Source organism: Barbus barbus, assembly GCF_936440315.1.
Source record: "Barbus barbus genome assembly, chromosome: 1".
Classification (NCBI taxonomy): domain Eukaryota; kingdom Metazoa; phylum Chordata; class Actinopteri; order Cypriniformes; family Cyprinidae; genus Barbus; species Barbus barbus.
This window is the reverse complement of record NC_136729.1, coordinates 45,135,394-45,153,902: the sequence shown is the minus strand read 5'-3', so window position 1 is coordinate 45,153,902 and position 18,509 is coordinate 45,135,394. Positions and strand designations below refer to the sequence as shown.

At 35.1% G+C, this 18,509-nt stretch overlaps 1 protein-coding gene across 1 annotated transcript in view; it reads left to right on the top strand.

The window, feature by feature from the left end:
• The first annotated feature begins 1,160 nt into the window (after positions 1–1,160).
• The window catches only part of LOC306869196 (voltage-dependent L-type calcium channel subunit beta-1-like), a 28,258-nt gene continuing 10,909 nt past the window's right edge, over positions 1,161–18,509 (top strand). Inside the window, exons 1-6 of the mRNA XM_079415846.1 lie at positions 1,161–1,277; positions 9,496–9,615; positions 14,791–14,913; positions 15,334–15,470; positions 16,294–16,370; positions 17,918–18,051. Coding sequence (XP_079271972.1) covers positions 1,233–1,277; positions 9,496–9,615; positions 14,791–14,913; positions 15,334–15,470; positions 16,294–16,370; positions 17,918–18,051 — 636 coding nt within the window. The 5' untranslated portion in view covers positions 1,161–1,232. The remainder of the gene's footprint in view (positions 1,278–9,495; positions 9,616–14,790; positions 14,914–15,333; positions 15,471–16,293; positions 16,371–17,917; positions 18,052–18,509) is intronic.

Below are 18,509 nucleotides of genomic sequence, written 5' to 3'. Positions count from 1 at the left end.
GCTACACGTTCTAAAAGACATATTATTATTTCAACAGCATCAAGATAGTATTAAACTAAATATTATCTATCACACTTTATAATAAGTATACACTAATAAAGTACTTACAATCCATTAACAAACTATGTTTTTTCGTAGTTTATAAATTGTAGTCGCTACATTGGTAATGCAACACTTTTGTTTTTGCCCCCATTTTTCATGAGCTGAACTCAAAATCTAAGACTTTTTCTATGTACGCAAAAGGCCTTTTTCTCTCAAATATTGTTCACAAATCTGTCTAAATCTGTGTTAGTGAGCACTTCTCCTTTGCCGAGATACCTCACAGGTGTGGCATATCAAGATGCTGATTAGACAGCTTGATTATTGCACAGGTGTGCCTTAGGCTGGCCACAATAAAAGGCCACTCTAAAATGTGCAGTTTTACTGTATTGAGGGGGTCTGAAAACCAGTCTGGTGTGACCACCATTTGCCTCACGCAGTGCAACACATCTCCTTCTCATAGAGTTGATCAGGTTGTTGATTGTGGCCTGTGGAATGTTGGTCCACTCCTCTTCAATGGCTGTGCAAAGTTGCTGGATATTGGCAAAAAAAAAACTGTTCACTAATCAGCTGTTGAGAGCAGTTTTCAAGGGGAGGAGTTTGGCAGCGCTGCCTTGGGGAAGGACAGCAAGAGGACAAATGTACAGCTTTTCTCACTTGATTGTGAGGAGACTTTTTTTTTCGCTAACATCTGTCTTATGTTACAGTCAAAACCACAGAAGTATTCAAAAAGAGGCTGGATTCTGAATACGTCAGGTGTTACTTGCATTCAGATACATCTCAGTCATGTGTACTTAACATGAATGAATTATAGGGCTGTCACTTTAACATGATAATTATCCCCTGATCTGTATAAAGTGATTTTTTTTTTGGTATGTGTGTGAGTGTACATGTCGTAATGTGCATGTCTGAGGTTGTTTGTGGGATGGACTGTCATGGTTTTTTTCTCAGCGTGGGAAAGAGAGAGAGATTTCTGGGTTTAGCAGAGTAACTTGACGTCGTTTTGGGAGGAGAGAGGATGTAGACGAACACACCATTCATTTTACAAGCACATATTTGAGCCCCTTCAAACTCAGCCCACAGGAGCGAGAGGAAACCGCTCTTCCCGCTCCCCCTTCTCCTACTGTTTGTAGAGCAGCTGGGTGGAGCAGAGCTCTCTCACACACTCATACTGCACACACACACACACACAGATGTTCATAGACATGTACCTCTCAACCAGCGAGGAGTCTGATTTGGTGAGTCCCAGTTTTTTGTCATTCTTTCCTATGTTCGACATCCATTCTCTGCTCTTTTAAACAATGCTTGGCTCCTTTCTGGAAGTTTCTAGGCTAGGATTTTGTGGGTGGGAAAAACACATTTCCTGAAAGTTTCCTGAACTTTTTTTCCACAGTCTTGCATTGATGTGTGAGTGTGTTAGAGACTGTAAAAGTGTCTTAATTACATATGTGATGTGTTTACACTGATTATGGAATAAACACAGCTTTTAGACATACAGAACTTTAAGTTTCAAAACTACTGTCTGCAAGTTTTTGGCGTCATAAAACTCAAGAAATAATTAATGGAAAATCCTATAAGGTTTCTGTAATGTCTAGATCACTTCTGTATGTTCTCTTTCTTTGTTAAGAGTATGTTAATGTGTAACATACGCAACATTCATGCGTGTTTCCTCCTGGGTTCGTCATGAGGCTATAAATAAAAATACAGTACGGAAAGTTTTAGGTTTCAAGTTTACAATTTATATATTTAAAAATACAATTAAGATTTTCGATATTGTATTATTTACAGATTTTTTTATATAAATAAAATATAAATTATTATCTACTTGATTAGCAAAGTACTTTGATGAAAATGTGATGCATCCACCTTTTTTGCATTTAGCATGTGTTTTTCTAGACCAGACCAAAAGAATTCTGGGTAAATATTTTTTCCAGAGACAGTCATCCACAGGACAAATAGCCCTCTGCAATATAAATGAAAATGAAATAAAAAGATAAATGAGAAAGAGAGAGACACAGATAACTTAAACTACTAATTACAATCTACTCTTAAATGAAAGTACATCACTTAAATAAATGACTAAATGTAAGAGAACATAGTGACATTGTCCTAGTGTGTGAGTGTGTGTGTGAAAACCTCTGTGATTTAGTCGATATGTGTAATTATCCACATTGATGTCTGGTGCTCTACTTTAAAATGACAGGGTGGAACATGATCGAATGCATCAGAGTGAATTTGTTTGTTTGTGTGAGTGTGTTTTCATGATCCCTTTGACCTCTCAGAAAGAAAATCTGTGCTAAATAGCTTGAGGAGCACAGCTGTGACATATTGACTCAATGTGATTTTGTGTGTGTGTGTGAGATAAAGATAAAATAATACCAACATAGGATCATTGGAAAACTATGCCTCTACATACATTTTGCAAAACTTCCTTTTCACATCTTATGATCACATGGGCAGATTACCATTTAACAAAATACTTATTTTTGCATGGTTCCTTGCACAATATTATGTCATGACAACGCTTTTACCACAGTGTATGATTTGTAAACAAACACATTTTCAGGTTTGCATCACATATCCAGCACATATGTTTGGTTTTTCTAACATAAACAGTAAACTTGCTCAGTAGTGCACCCGGTACAACATTGCACTTGAGATGCGAAACATTCTGGTGCGTAGGTACTTCTGTGAATCTTGTAGATACAAGCTGAAATGGCATGATTGGGTCAGCAAATGCATTTTTCTCTCACATTTGCTTTTGTTAACACTATCTGTTAGTTATGTTTTGAGTCAGATTTAGTGTAGGTGGTATGTTATTTTCAAAGCGATAGGGCATTCATCTTGTAGCGTCATTTACCAGACATTTCATTTCTGAATTGCCACAATACATTAAACAACCAACATAATAAAACACTACCAGATTAATCTGTTAATCTGAAAAATTAACATGTTTTTAGCACCACTTTGAAAGTGTCGCGAAATATGCAAGTAGCTCCATAATATTTTTATGCAGAAATGTCGCCACAGGCACTTTTTCCAATGAGCCGAGTTGTAATATACTGTAGAATTTGAACTCAAAAGGCCCTTCAGATCAAACATCAAGGAGGCAATTCATTCTCTCAGAATAGGCACCAAACTCTGTAACCACAAGAAATTGTTTTGCAAATTACAGCTCATGTACATCGTCTTATGAAGAATTCTGTTATTTTCTGAAAATAAGTCTGTGATAATTGCTGAAAATTAAAAAATAATCAACTTGATTAAATGATGGATCATGACTGAGATTTCTTTGATTAGATGCAAGCTAGTTCGTAGAGATGAATTGTGTTGTTTTAAAATCCACAAGGTCTGACACGGAGTCAGGACAGCTGATTGGAAACTTCACAATGTTACTGCATTTTTGAAGGTCAAAAGTTCACCCTTTTACCTATGTTACCTATGTTATACAGTATGTATAGACTGATATAAATTTACTGAAGATCAGTTTATTTAACTTAAATTATTTAACAGATTTAAAAGTAGTGTTAGCTCTGAAAGATTTAAACGTCTTGCACTCAATAAATAACCTGCGTTCAAATCAGTGCTTATTAAAGTGAAATCATAGAATCATAGAATAAAGACAATTTGTGTGATGTTTACAATTCACAAGTGTTTAAGAGTAACTGGGCAACCACACAACCCTTGTGAAACAGAAGTACATTTTAAAAGTACCTACAGTCTTGGTCAGAATTATTGGCACCCTTGGTAAATATGATCAAAGAAGGCTGTGAAAATGAATCTGCATTGTTAATACTTTTGATCTTTTATTTTTTTTAAATCACAAAAATCAAACCTTTCATTGGAGAATAAGAATTTAAAATGGGAGGAAATATCATTATGAAATAAATGTTTTCCTCTAATACACATTGGCCACAATTAACGGCACCCTTTTATTCAATACTTTTTGAAACCTCCATTTGCCAGTTTAACAGCTCTAAATCTTCTCCTATAATGCCTGATGAAGTTAGAGAACACCTGACAAGAGATCAGAGACCATTCCTTCATCCAGAATCACTCCAGACCCTTTAGATTCCCAGCTCCATGACGGTGCTTCTTCTCTTCAGTTCACCTCACTCATTTTCTACAGGGTTCAGGTCAGAGGTCTGGAATGGCCAGCAGAAGCTTGGTTTTGTGCTCAGTGACCCATTTTTGTGTTGTTTTTGAGGTTTGTGTTTGGATTATTGTCCGGTTGGAAGATCCAAACATGGCCCAGATTTCTAACAGAGTCAATCACTTGTTGGTTTTTTATCTGTTGGTATTTGATAGAATCCATGATGCCATGTGTCTGAACAGATGTCCAGGACCTCCAGCAGAAATATAGGCCCACAACATCAAAAATACAGCAGTATATTTCATTGTACACATGGGGTAGTTTTTATCCCTGTGTTCACCAAACCCATCTTGAGTGTTTGCTGCTAAAAAGCTCATTTTTTAGTTTCATCTGACCATAGAAGCCAGTCCCATTTGAAGTTCCAGTCGTGTCTGATAACTGAATATGCTGGAGATTGTTTTTGGATGAGCTAGGAGAATTTTCTTTGAAGCCCACCCAAACAACATGTAGTGATGTAGGGCCTGTTTGACCATTTTTGTTGGTCAACAAAATTCTCTGCAATTCTCCAGCTGTGATCCTTGGAGAGTCTTTAGCCACTCAAACTCTCCTCCTCAGCGTGCATTAGGACGATATAGACACATGTCCTCTTCCAGGCAGATTCATAACATTTTATGTTGATTGGAAATACTTAATTATTGCCCTGATGGTGGAAATGGGAATTTTCACTGCTCTAGCTATTTTCTTAAAGCCACTTCATTAATTTGTGAAGCTCGATTATCTTTTGCTGCACATCAGAAATATATTCTTTGTTTTTTCTCATTGTGATGGATGATTAAGGGTATTTGGGCTTTGTTTTCGCTCCTATTTATATTTCTGTGAAACAGGAAGTCATGGCTGGATAATTTCATGTTCATAATCACCCTGGAGTGCTCACAATTGTAAATATGAATGGGAATATACTTCAGAGATAGAATTTCTAGGGGTACCAATAATTGTGTCCAACGTGTATTTGAGAAAAACATTTATTTCATAATGAGATTTTCCAACATTTTCAATTGTTTTAGTTCAATGAAAGGTTCATTTTTTGTGATTTCTTTTTTTGAATAAAAGATCAAAAGGATTAATAATGCAGGTTTATTTTCAGAGCCTTCTTTGATCATATTTACAAAGGGTGCCAATAATTCTGACCACGACTGTATATGGAAATAATATACTTTGATAGAATATAATTAAGTTTGATCTGAATAAAATGTTTGGGCATTTAATTGAATGCCAATTGCAATTTATTGACATTCAATTAATGAAAAAGTATTATAGTTTAAATTTATATTAATTGCAAACAGCTTAACTTTTGCTTTTTGACCCACTTAAGTAGGATTTAAGTACAATTGTAATGTCGATAATTTGATTAATTAAAATATGCTTAAAGTACTGCCGAATGTACTGTCAAGCATTTATAATGAAGTAAAATATACTTTAATGTCATTTCTTCTGACATTGAAATATCACGTATTTAAACATTAAGTTGCGTGTTAGTACATTTACAATATATTAAATTTAAATGCAAATAAGAACATTACTGCTTTAGTATGTTAGTCAACACATCAAATGTGTACTTCTTTAAAGCAAGACAAAAGATTATTAGAACATAATGAATTTAAAATTAAAGTATAAACTTTTCAATTTTACATTATTATAAAGTGCACATTTTAAAATGTACTTAAGTGTGTTAAGAAACAGTAATGAAAGTGTCTCTCTTTAAGTCAATTCGATGGCCTTTTATTTTATTAATATTATATTATATGCAAGTACAGTTTTTTCAAATATACTTTCAAGATTTGAAGTGCACATTCAAAACAATTAAGTGCAGTTCTTTTTTTCACAAGAACACACGTGCACATTTCACAAGAACACACGTGCAGAAACAGATACACACACACACACACACACCCCAACACACACACACACACACACACACACAAGTAAACGTGCAGTGGGATTAATCACAGAAGACGACACACAGATGGAGCAACTGTGAAGAGCAACGAGAGGCAGAGAGTGAGGAGAATGGGAGGGGAGGGAAAATAAAGTGGATGCAAAACAGAGGACATACTGGAGAGACAGGAAGACTGTAGAGCGTACAGAAGCCTGGATGCCTGAGGAACACTATGGACATACAGAAGACAGAAAGGATAACGTGTAAAAGAAGAATTGGCAGTTAGAGGCACAAATCACTGCAGCAGAGGTGCTAGCGTCTTTAGCATTGGCACGCTGGGCTCTAGGGAGCGGGGAAGGGCTCTTCATAGAGGAGCATGGCAGCCTGGTTTGCTGGTGTTGCTGCAGCGGGATGGACTGAGTCTCATTCATTATTCTAGAAGAAAACACACCGCCACTGTCTTCACAGGCCGTAGCAGCTCTCATCATCCACTATGCGCAGGGATCGACAGCATGTACATGGAATTGCGTGCCATCGTCAACAACACAGAAGAACTCTACGTTCCCACAGCAGCAGCACATCTAGCATTGATAACATTAGCCTGGACAACAGCCGAGATTTTAGGTAGCACTTTATCTAGCTTAAATTGCAGTTTTAGTGAAAGCTAAACAAAAAACAGTGTCAGTTTTTTTTTTTTTTCACTTGCCTATAATTGCATTTTTTTATACCTGTAGCTCTTAGGTTTATGTATAATGTTTGCATATCATTTGGTAAATGGTGGAACGGTATATACAGTAAGTTGTTGTTAGAGTTTACTGAAGTTTGTGGTTGGTATGGTGAGGAGAGCAAATGCTCTAACTGGATTGGCTGATGAAGGCCTCCTGGATACGACTGCTGAAACGAGCAACAGGAAACCGAGACAAGAACAACATTGGTGTAAGAAACTACTATACCTCTTAATATACACTATTTACGTGTGCAAGCGAATGGAAATTGACAGGAAAAGGATATGCTAGTATGTTGCTAAGTATCTTACTTTTGATTTAATCTGTATATGTTCTTGAATGATGAATATTAAACGCACATTTCACTTGTGACCTTGTTTGACATTAGATGGCCGTGATTTCATGTAAACATCAACAGTGTCTATCAAGTATGATCAGGGTTGATTTCTAAATATTTTCTTGAATCTCTCTATTGCCTTTCATATGCAGGAAATTACATACAAAGATGCACACATTTTAATGTATTTATGTGATATTAATACTAAAAATAAGTGCACTTAATTGTATTGAATGTGCACTTGTAGTGTACTTCGAATTTTAAAAGTATATCTTTAAAAAACTGTAATTGCAGATAATACAAAATATTGAAATAAAAGGCCACTTAAGTGACTTAAAGAGAGACACTTGACAGTGTTTCACACTTAAGTACACTTAAAAAGTGCACTCAAGGATAAAGTCAAAATTAAAAGTTGTGCTTTAAAGTACATTTTAAATCATTGTTTGTCATGCTTTAAAGTACACTATTTTTATGTGTTGACTGTCATACTAAAGCACATGTAAAGTATTTGATTATCATTTTAACTGTAGTGTGTTATTCAATATTACATTTAAAGTTCATATATTTTAAATGTACTAAATTGCAACTTTATTATTACAAATCACAAATATTTTTAAATATATGACATATAGATGTATGACATACAAGTTTCACTAGAAATTCAATTAAGTGTTACGAAAAAATTTTATTCAATTTGCACTTAAGTATACTGGATATATTTTTAAAAGTTTTTTTTTTTTTTTTTTTTTTTTTTTTTTTTTGCAATAAGTACCCTGTTTAAAAGTATGTAAAAGAGTATTTTGTTATATGGGAATAGTTGTAATGTTTTTTAACCAATCAAAAAATTCAGCCACAAGGCTGTGTGTGTCCAGACGTTATTATTTAATTAAATTTAAATTTATATTCTTTTAATTAAATTTAAATCCTATTTTAGTGGTTGAATGTCTTGTATGTGTGTGTGCTGTAATTGGAAGATTAATTTATTTTGGACAATCAACCATTTTCTATCCCAACCAGTATCAGTGGTTTTGGACTTTATACCATAGTCCCTTTCATCTTATTTTTATATCTAAATTATTTGTTTATACTGACATCTATTTAACTAGGTGCGCCGCTCGTTTATGTTTTGTTTTGTTTCTTTTCGTCCATATTTTTTCTTTGTCTCAGACTACTAGGCTACTTATTAGTCTTAATATACATATTTTTCTTTGTCACATGGATAACGGAGATTCTTGGTTTCAATCTCTACGTGTTTGTGTGTTGTTGGTGGTTTGTCCTTTGTCTGTTTACTGGCAGATGACTCTTAAAGTCTATTGCAGTTTGAAATGATTTGTGGTACTCCGGTTTTGTTTTACTGTTATCCCTTTCGATTTCAAAGTACTTTATAATTACCTGTGTCTTAGGGCCGTTGCTAAGTAGGGAGCATTCTGTAGGCTACGGTGTAAGATCCTCACAGATAATAGTCTGTACTCTTTAGGGGCAGGGGAGGCACTTCCCATTCACTCCAATAGCACAAGGAAAATCCAAAATAACGTTTCTATGATTGATTTTCCAGAAGAGGAAAAAATGTGGAGAGATTGATTACGTTAGTCACTCCCTCAGCCATTGTAAGAGAAACACTAGTTCTCTGAAATGAAATGCCAAGTTAATTTAAAGGGACAGTCACCTAAAAATGAAAATTATCATCATTTACTCACATAATTTCTTTCCAAATCTGTATGACTTTGTCTTCTTAAAATAGCTTGAAAGAAGATATTTTGAAAAATGTTATAGTAGTCTTTTTTTTGGTCACACTTGACTTTAGTTTGGAGCCTCACTTTTAACTAACTGATAACTACAACTTTTGCCTCAGTAAACTCCTAATTTGCTGCTTATTAATTTTTAATAAGGTAGTTGTTATGTTTAGGTATGGGGTGGATTAGGGGATCTAAAATATGGTCATGTAGAATAAGGCATTAATATGTGCTTTATAAGCACTAATAAACAGTCAGTATGCTTGTAATGTGCATGCTAATAAGTTACTAGTTAATAGTGAGAATTTGTCTCTAAACTAAATTGTTTCCATTTTTCATACAATGTAAGTCAATAACCAAAACTTGTTATCGTTCTTCAAAATCAAGTTGTTAATGGCTTACTCTGTCTGCTTATTGATATAGGAGAAACTATTCTGCCATGAACAAATCACGCACACCAACTTTAAGTAGAGTAGCTGTATATTTATCCTGAGCAAATGAGTAAATGTCATGGTTTTAAAATCAATGAAGACAATCAAATAGAAACCATGTGTCATAATCCATGTAATTAATTAAATAAATGCACACACAGAAATAATGTGTATTAAAAGATGTCTGTGTTTTTTCCACAGGGTTCAGCGGACTCATACACTAGTCGACCGTCTGACTCGGATGTGTCTCTGGAGGAAGATAAAGAGACCTTACGCAGAGAAGCTGAGAGACAGGCTCAGGCTCAGCTCGAAAAGGCCAAGGTATTGCTGCATGTTTTAGAATCAGAATCAGAATGAGTTTTATTGCCAGGTATGTTTATACATACGAGGAATTTGTATTCGTGACAGAAGCTCCACAGTGTGACAGAATGACAATGACAGGACAAAAACACAGATAATAAAAGAATAAAAATATAACAAGTGAATAAGGACTAACAATATACAAATTGACAATTGTATGTACAGGTATATTACAATAGATAGTTTTGTGTGTACAGGTATATTATGTGCAATTTAAAAGGTAGACTAAATATGTGTGTTAGATAAATAAGTGTATAAGCGTATAAATAGTGTGTGTTCCACAATTATTGTCAAGTGGCCATGAGATGGATTGCCTGAGGGAAGAAACTGTTCCTGTGCCTGGTCGTTCTGGTGCTCAGAGCTCTGTAGAGTCGACCAGACGGTATCAGATCAAAGAGGTTGTGTGCTGGATGTGAGGGGTCCAGAGTGATTTTGCCAGCCCTTTTGCTCACTCTGGATAAGTACAGCTCTTGGAGAGTGGGGAGGGTTGTACCAATGATTCGCTCAGCAGTCCGGACTACCCTCTTTAGTCTTCTGAGGTCAGATTTGGTAGCTGAGCTGAATCCTTAATAGAGTAAGTGAGGCAAAGCAAACGCACACCTGTAGAGGTGCAAGTTGAAGGAAAAAATGTATGATCTAGTTGAAAGAGAACAACAGCACAGTAGCCTTTTTCACAGCTGAGCTGAACCAGACAGTTATTGAAGTGCAGAGGATGGATTCAATGATGGCAGAGTAATTGTTTCAGCAGCTCCTGTGGCAGGTTAAACTTCCTCAGCTGGTGAAGAAAATACAACCTCTGCTGGGCCTTTTTAACAATGGGGTCAATGTGAGTGTCCCACTTCAGGTCCTGAGAGATGGTGGTGCCCAGGAAGCTGAATGACTCCACTGTTGTTACAGTGCTGTTCATGATGGTGAGTGGGGGGAGAGCAGGGAGGTTTCTCCTGAAGTCCATGATCATCTCCACAGTTTTGAGCGTGTTAAGCTCCAGGTTGTTAAGACTGCACCAGACAGCCAGCTCCTTAACCTCCTGTCTGTAAGCAGACTCATCACCATCCTGGATGAGGCCGATCAGTGTGGTGTCGTCTGCAAACTTCAGGAGTTTGACAGAGGGGTCTTTAGATGTGCAGTCGTTGGTGTAGAGGAAGAAGAGCAGTGGGGAGAGTACGCAGCCCTGAGGAGCTCCAGTGCTGATGGTGCGGGTGCTGGATGTGTATTTTCACAGCCTCACTAGCTGCTGCCTGTCTGTCTTTCTGTATGCATAGAATTCATTGAACCATATTTTTTAACATTAGTCAAAATATGCAGTATACTAACTGCATACTGCAAAGAATATATCCCACAGTACAATGCAACTGACTTGTATGGAGCCCTTTATGGGACATGGTGGTGGGAAAAAATTTGGGGTGGGAGGAAAAAATATTTTTCAAATGTTTTGCGTTCCCTCGCAAAACTTTTGCGTTCCCTCGCAAAGATATTTGAGTTCTCTCTCAAAACCAAACTCTTCCCGTTTTCTTTACAGCTTGCAGTGGTTACAGCTCGGTTCACGATGGAGCGGTTCATAGTGTTTTATTTTGAACTTGGACTCAATAAAGTATGGGACATTCTAAAACGCTTAATGTGGCTTAATGTATTAAACAGTGACACTGGAGGACCAAATTCGATAATAATAAATACTAATAAAATTATTACGCTAATATTAATAACCTTATTAATAATATTACTATTAATAAAGCAGAATAGCCCAGAATATGAATGCAACAGATTTGGTATTTTTAAATCACCGTTTCATTCACTAGCCTACCTTAAGAGTATTATGGGGGAGAAAAAGCTTACGTCACATTCTGGGCTCTTCTGCTTAGTAATATTACTAATAAGGTTATTAATATTAGCCTAATAATTTTATCAGCTTTTATTATTATGAAATTTGGTTCTCCAATGTCACTCTTTTAAAACATTAAGCCACATTAAGCTTAGAATGTCCCAAAACCATGCCTTGAACTAAGCACTGACGTATTTCTTTATTTGAGTCCAAGTTCAAAATAAAACTCTACGAACCACTCCACTGTGAACATAAGGAGCTGTATGAACTACTGCAAGCTGTAAAGTAAACTGGAAGAGTTTGTCTGAACTCAACTGGTTTTGTGAGAGAACGCAAAAGTTTTGAAAAATATTTTGTCCTCCCACCCCAAATTTTTTTCACTCCCCCCGAAGTTTTCCCACCACCATGTCCCATAAAGGGCTCCGTAGACTTTCCATTTCCACTGTTACAAAATAAATGTTTGTGTGTGTGCGTGTGTGTGTGTGTGTGTGTGTGTGTGTGTGTGTGTGTGTGTCAGTATAACCAGCTCCAGTTCGTCATGACTGGTTATAATCATAACTATAAAGTCTAGCAGGTGATTATCTTGTGACTGGTATGAGTAGGTTTCTGGTATTTGGGAGAATACAATCTTTCTTTCTATTTCCTTCTTTAAAAATATCATTGTAATTCTCAATACAAAGCCTCATGAGACTGTTATTCTTGCTTTATAAATCCTGCACTGAATTACTAAAATATAAGACACACACAGCACCTTCAGGCTTATTTTAAGGCTTAATTTATAGCCGGATGCTTATTAGACACTTTCTTTGAGGCAAATCAAAGCTATTTGGAGGCAATATATGAAATCTCACCCCGTTAGTCTTTCCCATCTATTTTTATTCTTCTATTTAATCTTGTTTTTTTCACACTCTCCTTCACCTCTAGGGGTGATAGCTATTTTTAGAGTTTGACATCAATCAGATTTTATAATTTATTTATTGAATGCTCACATAAATATTGATAACAAAGCCAGATGGCCTGCAGTGAGCAGACAAAAGTAAAATATTCTTCACTGACCATGTTTCTAGAAATATCCACAACTATTCTCTCTCTCTCTCTCTCTCTCTCTCTCTCACACACACACACACACACACACACATACACATACACATACACACACACACACGCAAGCACACACACACTGCAATTGTTACCTTAAAGAGTTATTTCTACCTGATTTAACATATAAAATATAGCTTTGTTGGTATAAATGTATGTTTATAGCTTGGTTCAATAAAACCAGTTAGTTTACCATTTTTAGGTTACCACGTGTTGCAGTACAGTTTCACAAATTGAACACTTTAAACCACTCTTGAAAGAGCCTTAAAGGAATAGTTCACCCAAAATTGAAAACTGGGCCGCATGATTCCATCGTCCACTGAACATCATACAAAGAAATGCTCCAAAATTAACAAAACAGCACAATATATTCCAAGTCTTCATAAGCCATCCTCCAAAAAAATTATTTGGAGGCATAAAAACAAAATGAGAAATAATAAACAGTAGAGCTGAAAAATTAATGTGATTTTGATTTTGATAAATATTGAGAAAATCACCTTTAAAGTTGTCCAAATTAAGTCCTTAGCATTGCATATTAATAATCAAAGTTTTGATATATTTACAGTAGGAAATTTACAAAATATCTTCATGGAACATGATCTTTACTTAATATCCTAATGATTTTTGGAAATAAAATTTTAAAATTTTAAATTTTTCTTTTGGAAAGAAAAATCAATCATTTTGACCCATACAATGTATTTTTGGCTATTGCTACAAATATACCTGTGCTACTTATGACTGGTTTTGTGCTCCAGTGTCACATATAAATAGAAATTATAATAATATTTTTACAATATTAATGTTTTTTGTATTTTTTGATCAAATAAATGAAGCCTCTGTGAGCATAAAAGATGTCAAAAACATTAAAATATGTAAATTATTTCAAGCTTTTGACTGTGTATAATGAAAAATGTTTCAGTTTTGCTTTCCCCTGTAGGTATTACATAATTTCACTCAACCAAAAACAACCTGAAGCTGTGTTAGTCAAAGATTTAGCACAGTCTCGAGTAAAGTAAACAAGCTGTCAGATGTGAGTGTGTTTTTGGTGAATGTGAATGAAACTGTAGATGTCTGAACATGCATTTACACAAAGGGTTACAATCACTATGTCTGATCAATACTGCATGTTTAATGGAAAGTGGTGTTACATAAGAGGCAGACAGTGGCTGTGAAAACAAAGCTGCACAATATATATACAAATTATTTAAAGCTGCTATTAAAAATATTGCATATTATTACAATAATACAGTGCATAGTTTTGCATACCTTTTTATTTGATTAGAAAATATAAAGATGACAGACTGAGATAAAGAAAGGGAAGATAAAGCAGCATTGTATTGACAGATCACGGAGTCAGGTTTGCATGTGATCAACCCACCATTACCATTAGAGGACACTGTGTCCTCTGTTTGGTACACCCATAATTCATTGCTTGTGCAGCCCATCATGTGGAAGTGAATTACATTGAGTCCATACTGATTTTGCCCTTGTGTGTCAGACATTCATGTTCCTGCTCTTTTGTATTCCTGAAAACATGGACAAAATTGTAGATATCTAATTAAATATGTAATAATTTGCATACACTGCAGAACATAGATCTGAACACTGGATAAAGCCAGTTCCTTGTTTCATTTTGTTGACATATTACAGCTAATGGTTTTTAGGATTTTTAATTTTTATCACTCCATAAATCAGAAACTTCGGTCAACCAGAAGAAAAATGATCATGTTTTTAAGAATGAAAGGTCAATCAGGCAAATGATGAACAAAACCCTGAGTAAAAATCTTCAGAATAGAAATAGAAATAAAACTGTTAAGGTGTATGTAAGTGCTGCTGTAGTGCAGAGAAAACAGCCTGGAAAAATATGTTTAGTAATTGAAATCCACAGACACAAACAGATAATATGCAATACTTGAAAGTGTATTTTGCAGAAATGATTGAAATTTAGATTTTCCTGGAGAATTGTGTCGTTTTTTTTTTTTTATTTATTACAATTTTGTAATAATGTAATTATCCTCATGTCGTTCCAGCAGAACACAAAATAAGAATTTTTTTTTTTTTTTTTTTTTTTTTTTTTTACAATATTGAACCCTATTGTATGGACACTGATGCATTTTTCTAAATATCATCTTCTGTGTTCCACAGGTTTGAAATACATGAGAAATACATGCTATTTGTTAATATTTCATACTGGACTCACTCTTTGTTCTTCTACACAGTCTAAACCAGTGGCGTTTGCAGTACGTACTAATGTTGGCTACAGCGCTTCTCCTGAAGACGACGTCCCTGTGCCTGGAATGGAAATCTCATTTGAGGCTAAAGATTTCCTTCATGTTAAAGAAGTATGTATTTAAACATGTATCCATATCCATATTCACATGTATACAGATGAAAATGAAGAAGAAATGATTATAGCAGTTGAGTATATCATTTTTAAAAGACCTGAGCCAATAAAATGAATACTGTATGTCCATATCAACAAACACAACACACTCAAAATGCATCATTCATTACAGATTCTTTAACTAAAACAGACTTAAACACATGTAACAAGGCCTTGAAATACAGTTTATGGCAGAAAGTATTTAAAATAACCAAGATTAGTTTTTCACTCTGCAAATGATAATAAAAAAAAATTATAGTAGTTAATATATTTAAGATTGTGTATGGCCTTGAATTTTGGCTTTGTAAGGTTCTGTGGGAATAGTATTTTCACGATGATAAATATGCACCATGGGTGACTTCTGTGTGTTTAATGACAGAAATTTAATAATGACTGGTGGATTGGTCGCTTGGTGAAAGAAGGGTGTGACATCGGTTTCATCCCAAGTCCGGTGAAGCTTGAAAGCATTCGTATCCACCAGGAGCAACGTACGAAACAAGGAAAATTTTATTCAAGGTATCTGTTCCACAAACACATAACCTATAGTTCTTTAATAAACAGAATGTTACAGAAAATAGAGCTTTAATATTTAACCACTTTCAAAAAAACTAGACTTAGGCTGTTTCCCAAAAGCATCCCTTGTGAAAAAGAAGTGTGCTTAATTCAGTTCATTGAACTTAATTGAATTAATTGTATTGAATGTGTGCTTGTAGTGTATTTCAAATCTTAAAAATGTATATTTAAAAAAAAACTCTACTTGGAGATAATAATATTAATGTAATAAAATGCCACTTAACTGGTTAAAAGAGAGACACTTTCTAAACACACTTAAGTACACTTTTAAAAAGTGCAATTTGTAATGTGATAAATGTCATATTTTAAAGACAAAATAATAATACAATTACATATAAAGATGGAATTAAGTCCTACTTAAGTGGGTCAAAAGAGCACTCTAAAGTTCATTTAAGTGTCATTAACATTACTTTTAGTTCACACTTAAGTATATTCTTTTAAAGTAAATTATTTCCATACTCTTTTTCACAAGGGATCTGAAGCCTAAGTAGATTGTAGTAACGACTGGTGCCAATGTTTTCTACAATGTGCTTAGGCTTACATTGCTTTTAAACTTAACTTCTGTTATGTCCTGCTGAAAATAAAGAGCTTGAAATGGTTTAAATGGCTTTAACTGCTCATTTAATCTGGTCACCCACTGAATCCGCTCAGGTCGCCAAGGCTGTTTTTTCTTCAGAAGAGCACTTTTAAATACATAGAAGAAAACTAAACCCATTACACCTTTCTTTTTTTGTTAAGGATTCTATGTTGTTCTTTTCTTTTACAGTAAACTAGGGGCAAACTCCTTATCTAGTTTAGGAGACGTTGTTTCAAATTCACGTAAATCAACCCCGCCATCCTCAGGTACGTTATCAACATTTAGTGTCACTTTAAAACTCATCAATACATTTTTATTTACATTATTCAGCACATCAAACAAATTTTGTGAAATACTTGGTACATTATATGTTACGTTATATTACATTGCAGTTTTCAACACATCCTCTACCCTAGTCAAAAAATCCCAGAGGAATGTGAATGGGATTCACTTTGGGAATTTCATACTTTAAGACAGACACTTTCATGACTGTTTCACACTTAAGTACAGTTTTAAAAAGTGCACTTTGTAATATTGTCAAATTAAACATTTTATTAGTCTATTGTCGTGCTTTAAAGAAGTACACTTTAGTGTAGAAGTACATTGTAGTGTGTTATTTGATATTACCAAAATATATTTTAAATGTAATTCACAAGTTCATCATTACAAATGTGCGATTACAAATACATTCAAATACATTCATACAGTCAGGTCTGGAACCATTACAATGGATTTGAAACAAAACAATCAAGATGTGACTGAAGTGCAGACTTTAAGATTTAATTCAAGGGTTTGAACAAAAATATAACATAAAATGCTTAGGAACTACAACCATTTTTATACACAGCTAACCCCCCTCCCCCGGCCTTTACTGCAGCTGACTTCAGTTGCTGTTTGTTTGTGGGTCTTTCTGCCTTTAGTTTTGTCTTCAGCGAGTGAAATGCATGCTCAATCGGGTTGAGATCAGGAGATTGACTCAACTCAAAAAATATATAGTATACATTGCAGAATAATCCACTTTTTTACCTTCAAAAACTCCTGGGTTGCTTTTGCTGTATGTTTTGGGTCATCGTCCATTTGTACTTTGAAGCACCGTCCAATCAACTTTGCTGCATTTGACTGAATCTGGGCAGAGAGTATATTTCTATACTAAAGTACATGTAAAAAAAAATATATAGTAATTTTTTACGGTGGTGTGTTATTTGTTATATTGCATTTAAATGTATTTTATTTTAAATGTGCTAATTGCAAATTAATTCAAATACATTTCTATACATTACATACAGGTTTCAATAGAAATTACATTAAAGTATATCTTAGTTTATCATAAATGCTTGTCAGTACATTCAGCAGCACTTTTATGTGATAGACAATAGAAGCAATTATGTCCAACTTAAGTGAGTCAAAAAGCTTGTTTATCTAATTGAATGAAATATTAATTTAAACTGTAATACAGTTTTATTTAATTGCAATTAATATGCAATCGAGTGTCCAAAACCATTACATACAGTTCATACAACTAAGATGACCTACATTTCACTGCTGGTTATACTCTGTATAATTGTGTATGTGACAAATAAAAATCTTGAATCTTGAACATATATAAGTATATTAGCAATTAAGTATTCTTTTAAGTATGCTAAAGTGTACTCCTTTTTCACAAGGCAACGTTTTACTGAAATGCTGTGTGCTTCAATGCATAAATGTAATTTATTGTCTCATAAATGATTGTTGTGCATTGTGTATGAATTCCCCCATGTGTTTTGCTGAGGCTCATATGTACGTGTGTGCGTTTATATATGTGTGTGTGTAGCTGTGGACATAGATGCTGCAGGGTTAGATCCAGAGGAGAACGACCCTCCTCCCCATCAGCGTTCACCCAAAGCCAGCCCAAACACAGTAATATCCCCTTTAGCCCGTGAGAAACGAATGCCTTTCTTTAAGAAGGTAAAGCATGCCGATGGACGCTCCCTCGCTCTGCATCTGTCCGTCACAGCAGCATCGCGCAGAGCCTGTGTCGCTTGTCGTCGTCCGAATATCCATGCTAGCTTACTCCACTCACTCTTTCCCTTCTCTCTCCCGGTCTTGTCTTTGTTCCTCTGTCTCCTAATCTTTCACACTCCCTTTGTCTGTTTCCCTTCCTCCTTTCCTCAGCTAAGCAGAGGCATAAGTCGGTAAGTCGGGCCTCACAGAGAGCCGTGCGGTCAGTGGACGCCCGAGGCCTGCAGCCGCTCATTCCTGTTATGCAGTACTTAGAGTTTATTAATTATAGCTTATTGTTATTTGCACAACGGCAAGAAAATTAACAGGATGGAATCTGCACAGTGACGGATTTACATGATAGTTTTAATCTGAAGATAATTTTGATATACTGCATATGCACTAGTAAAAGTGTTGAATAATTA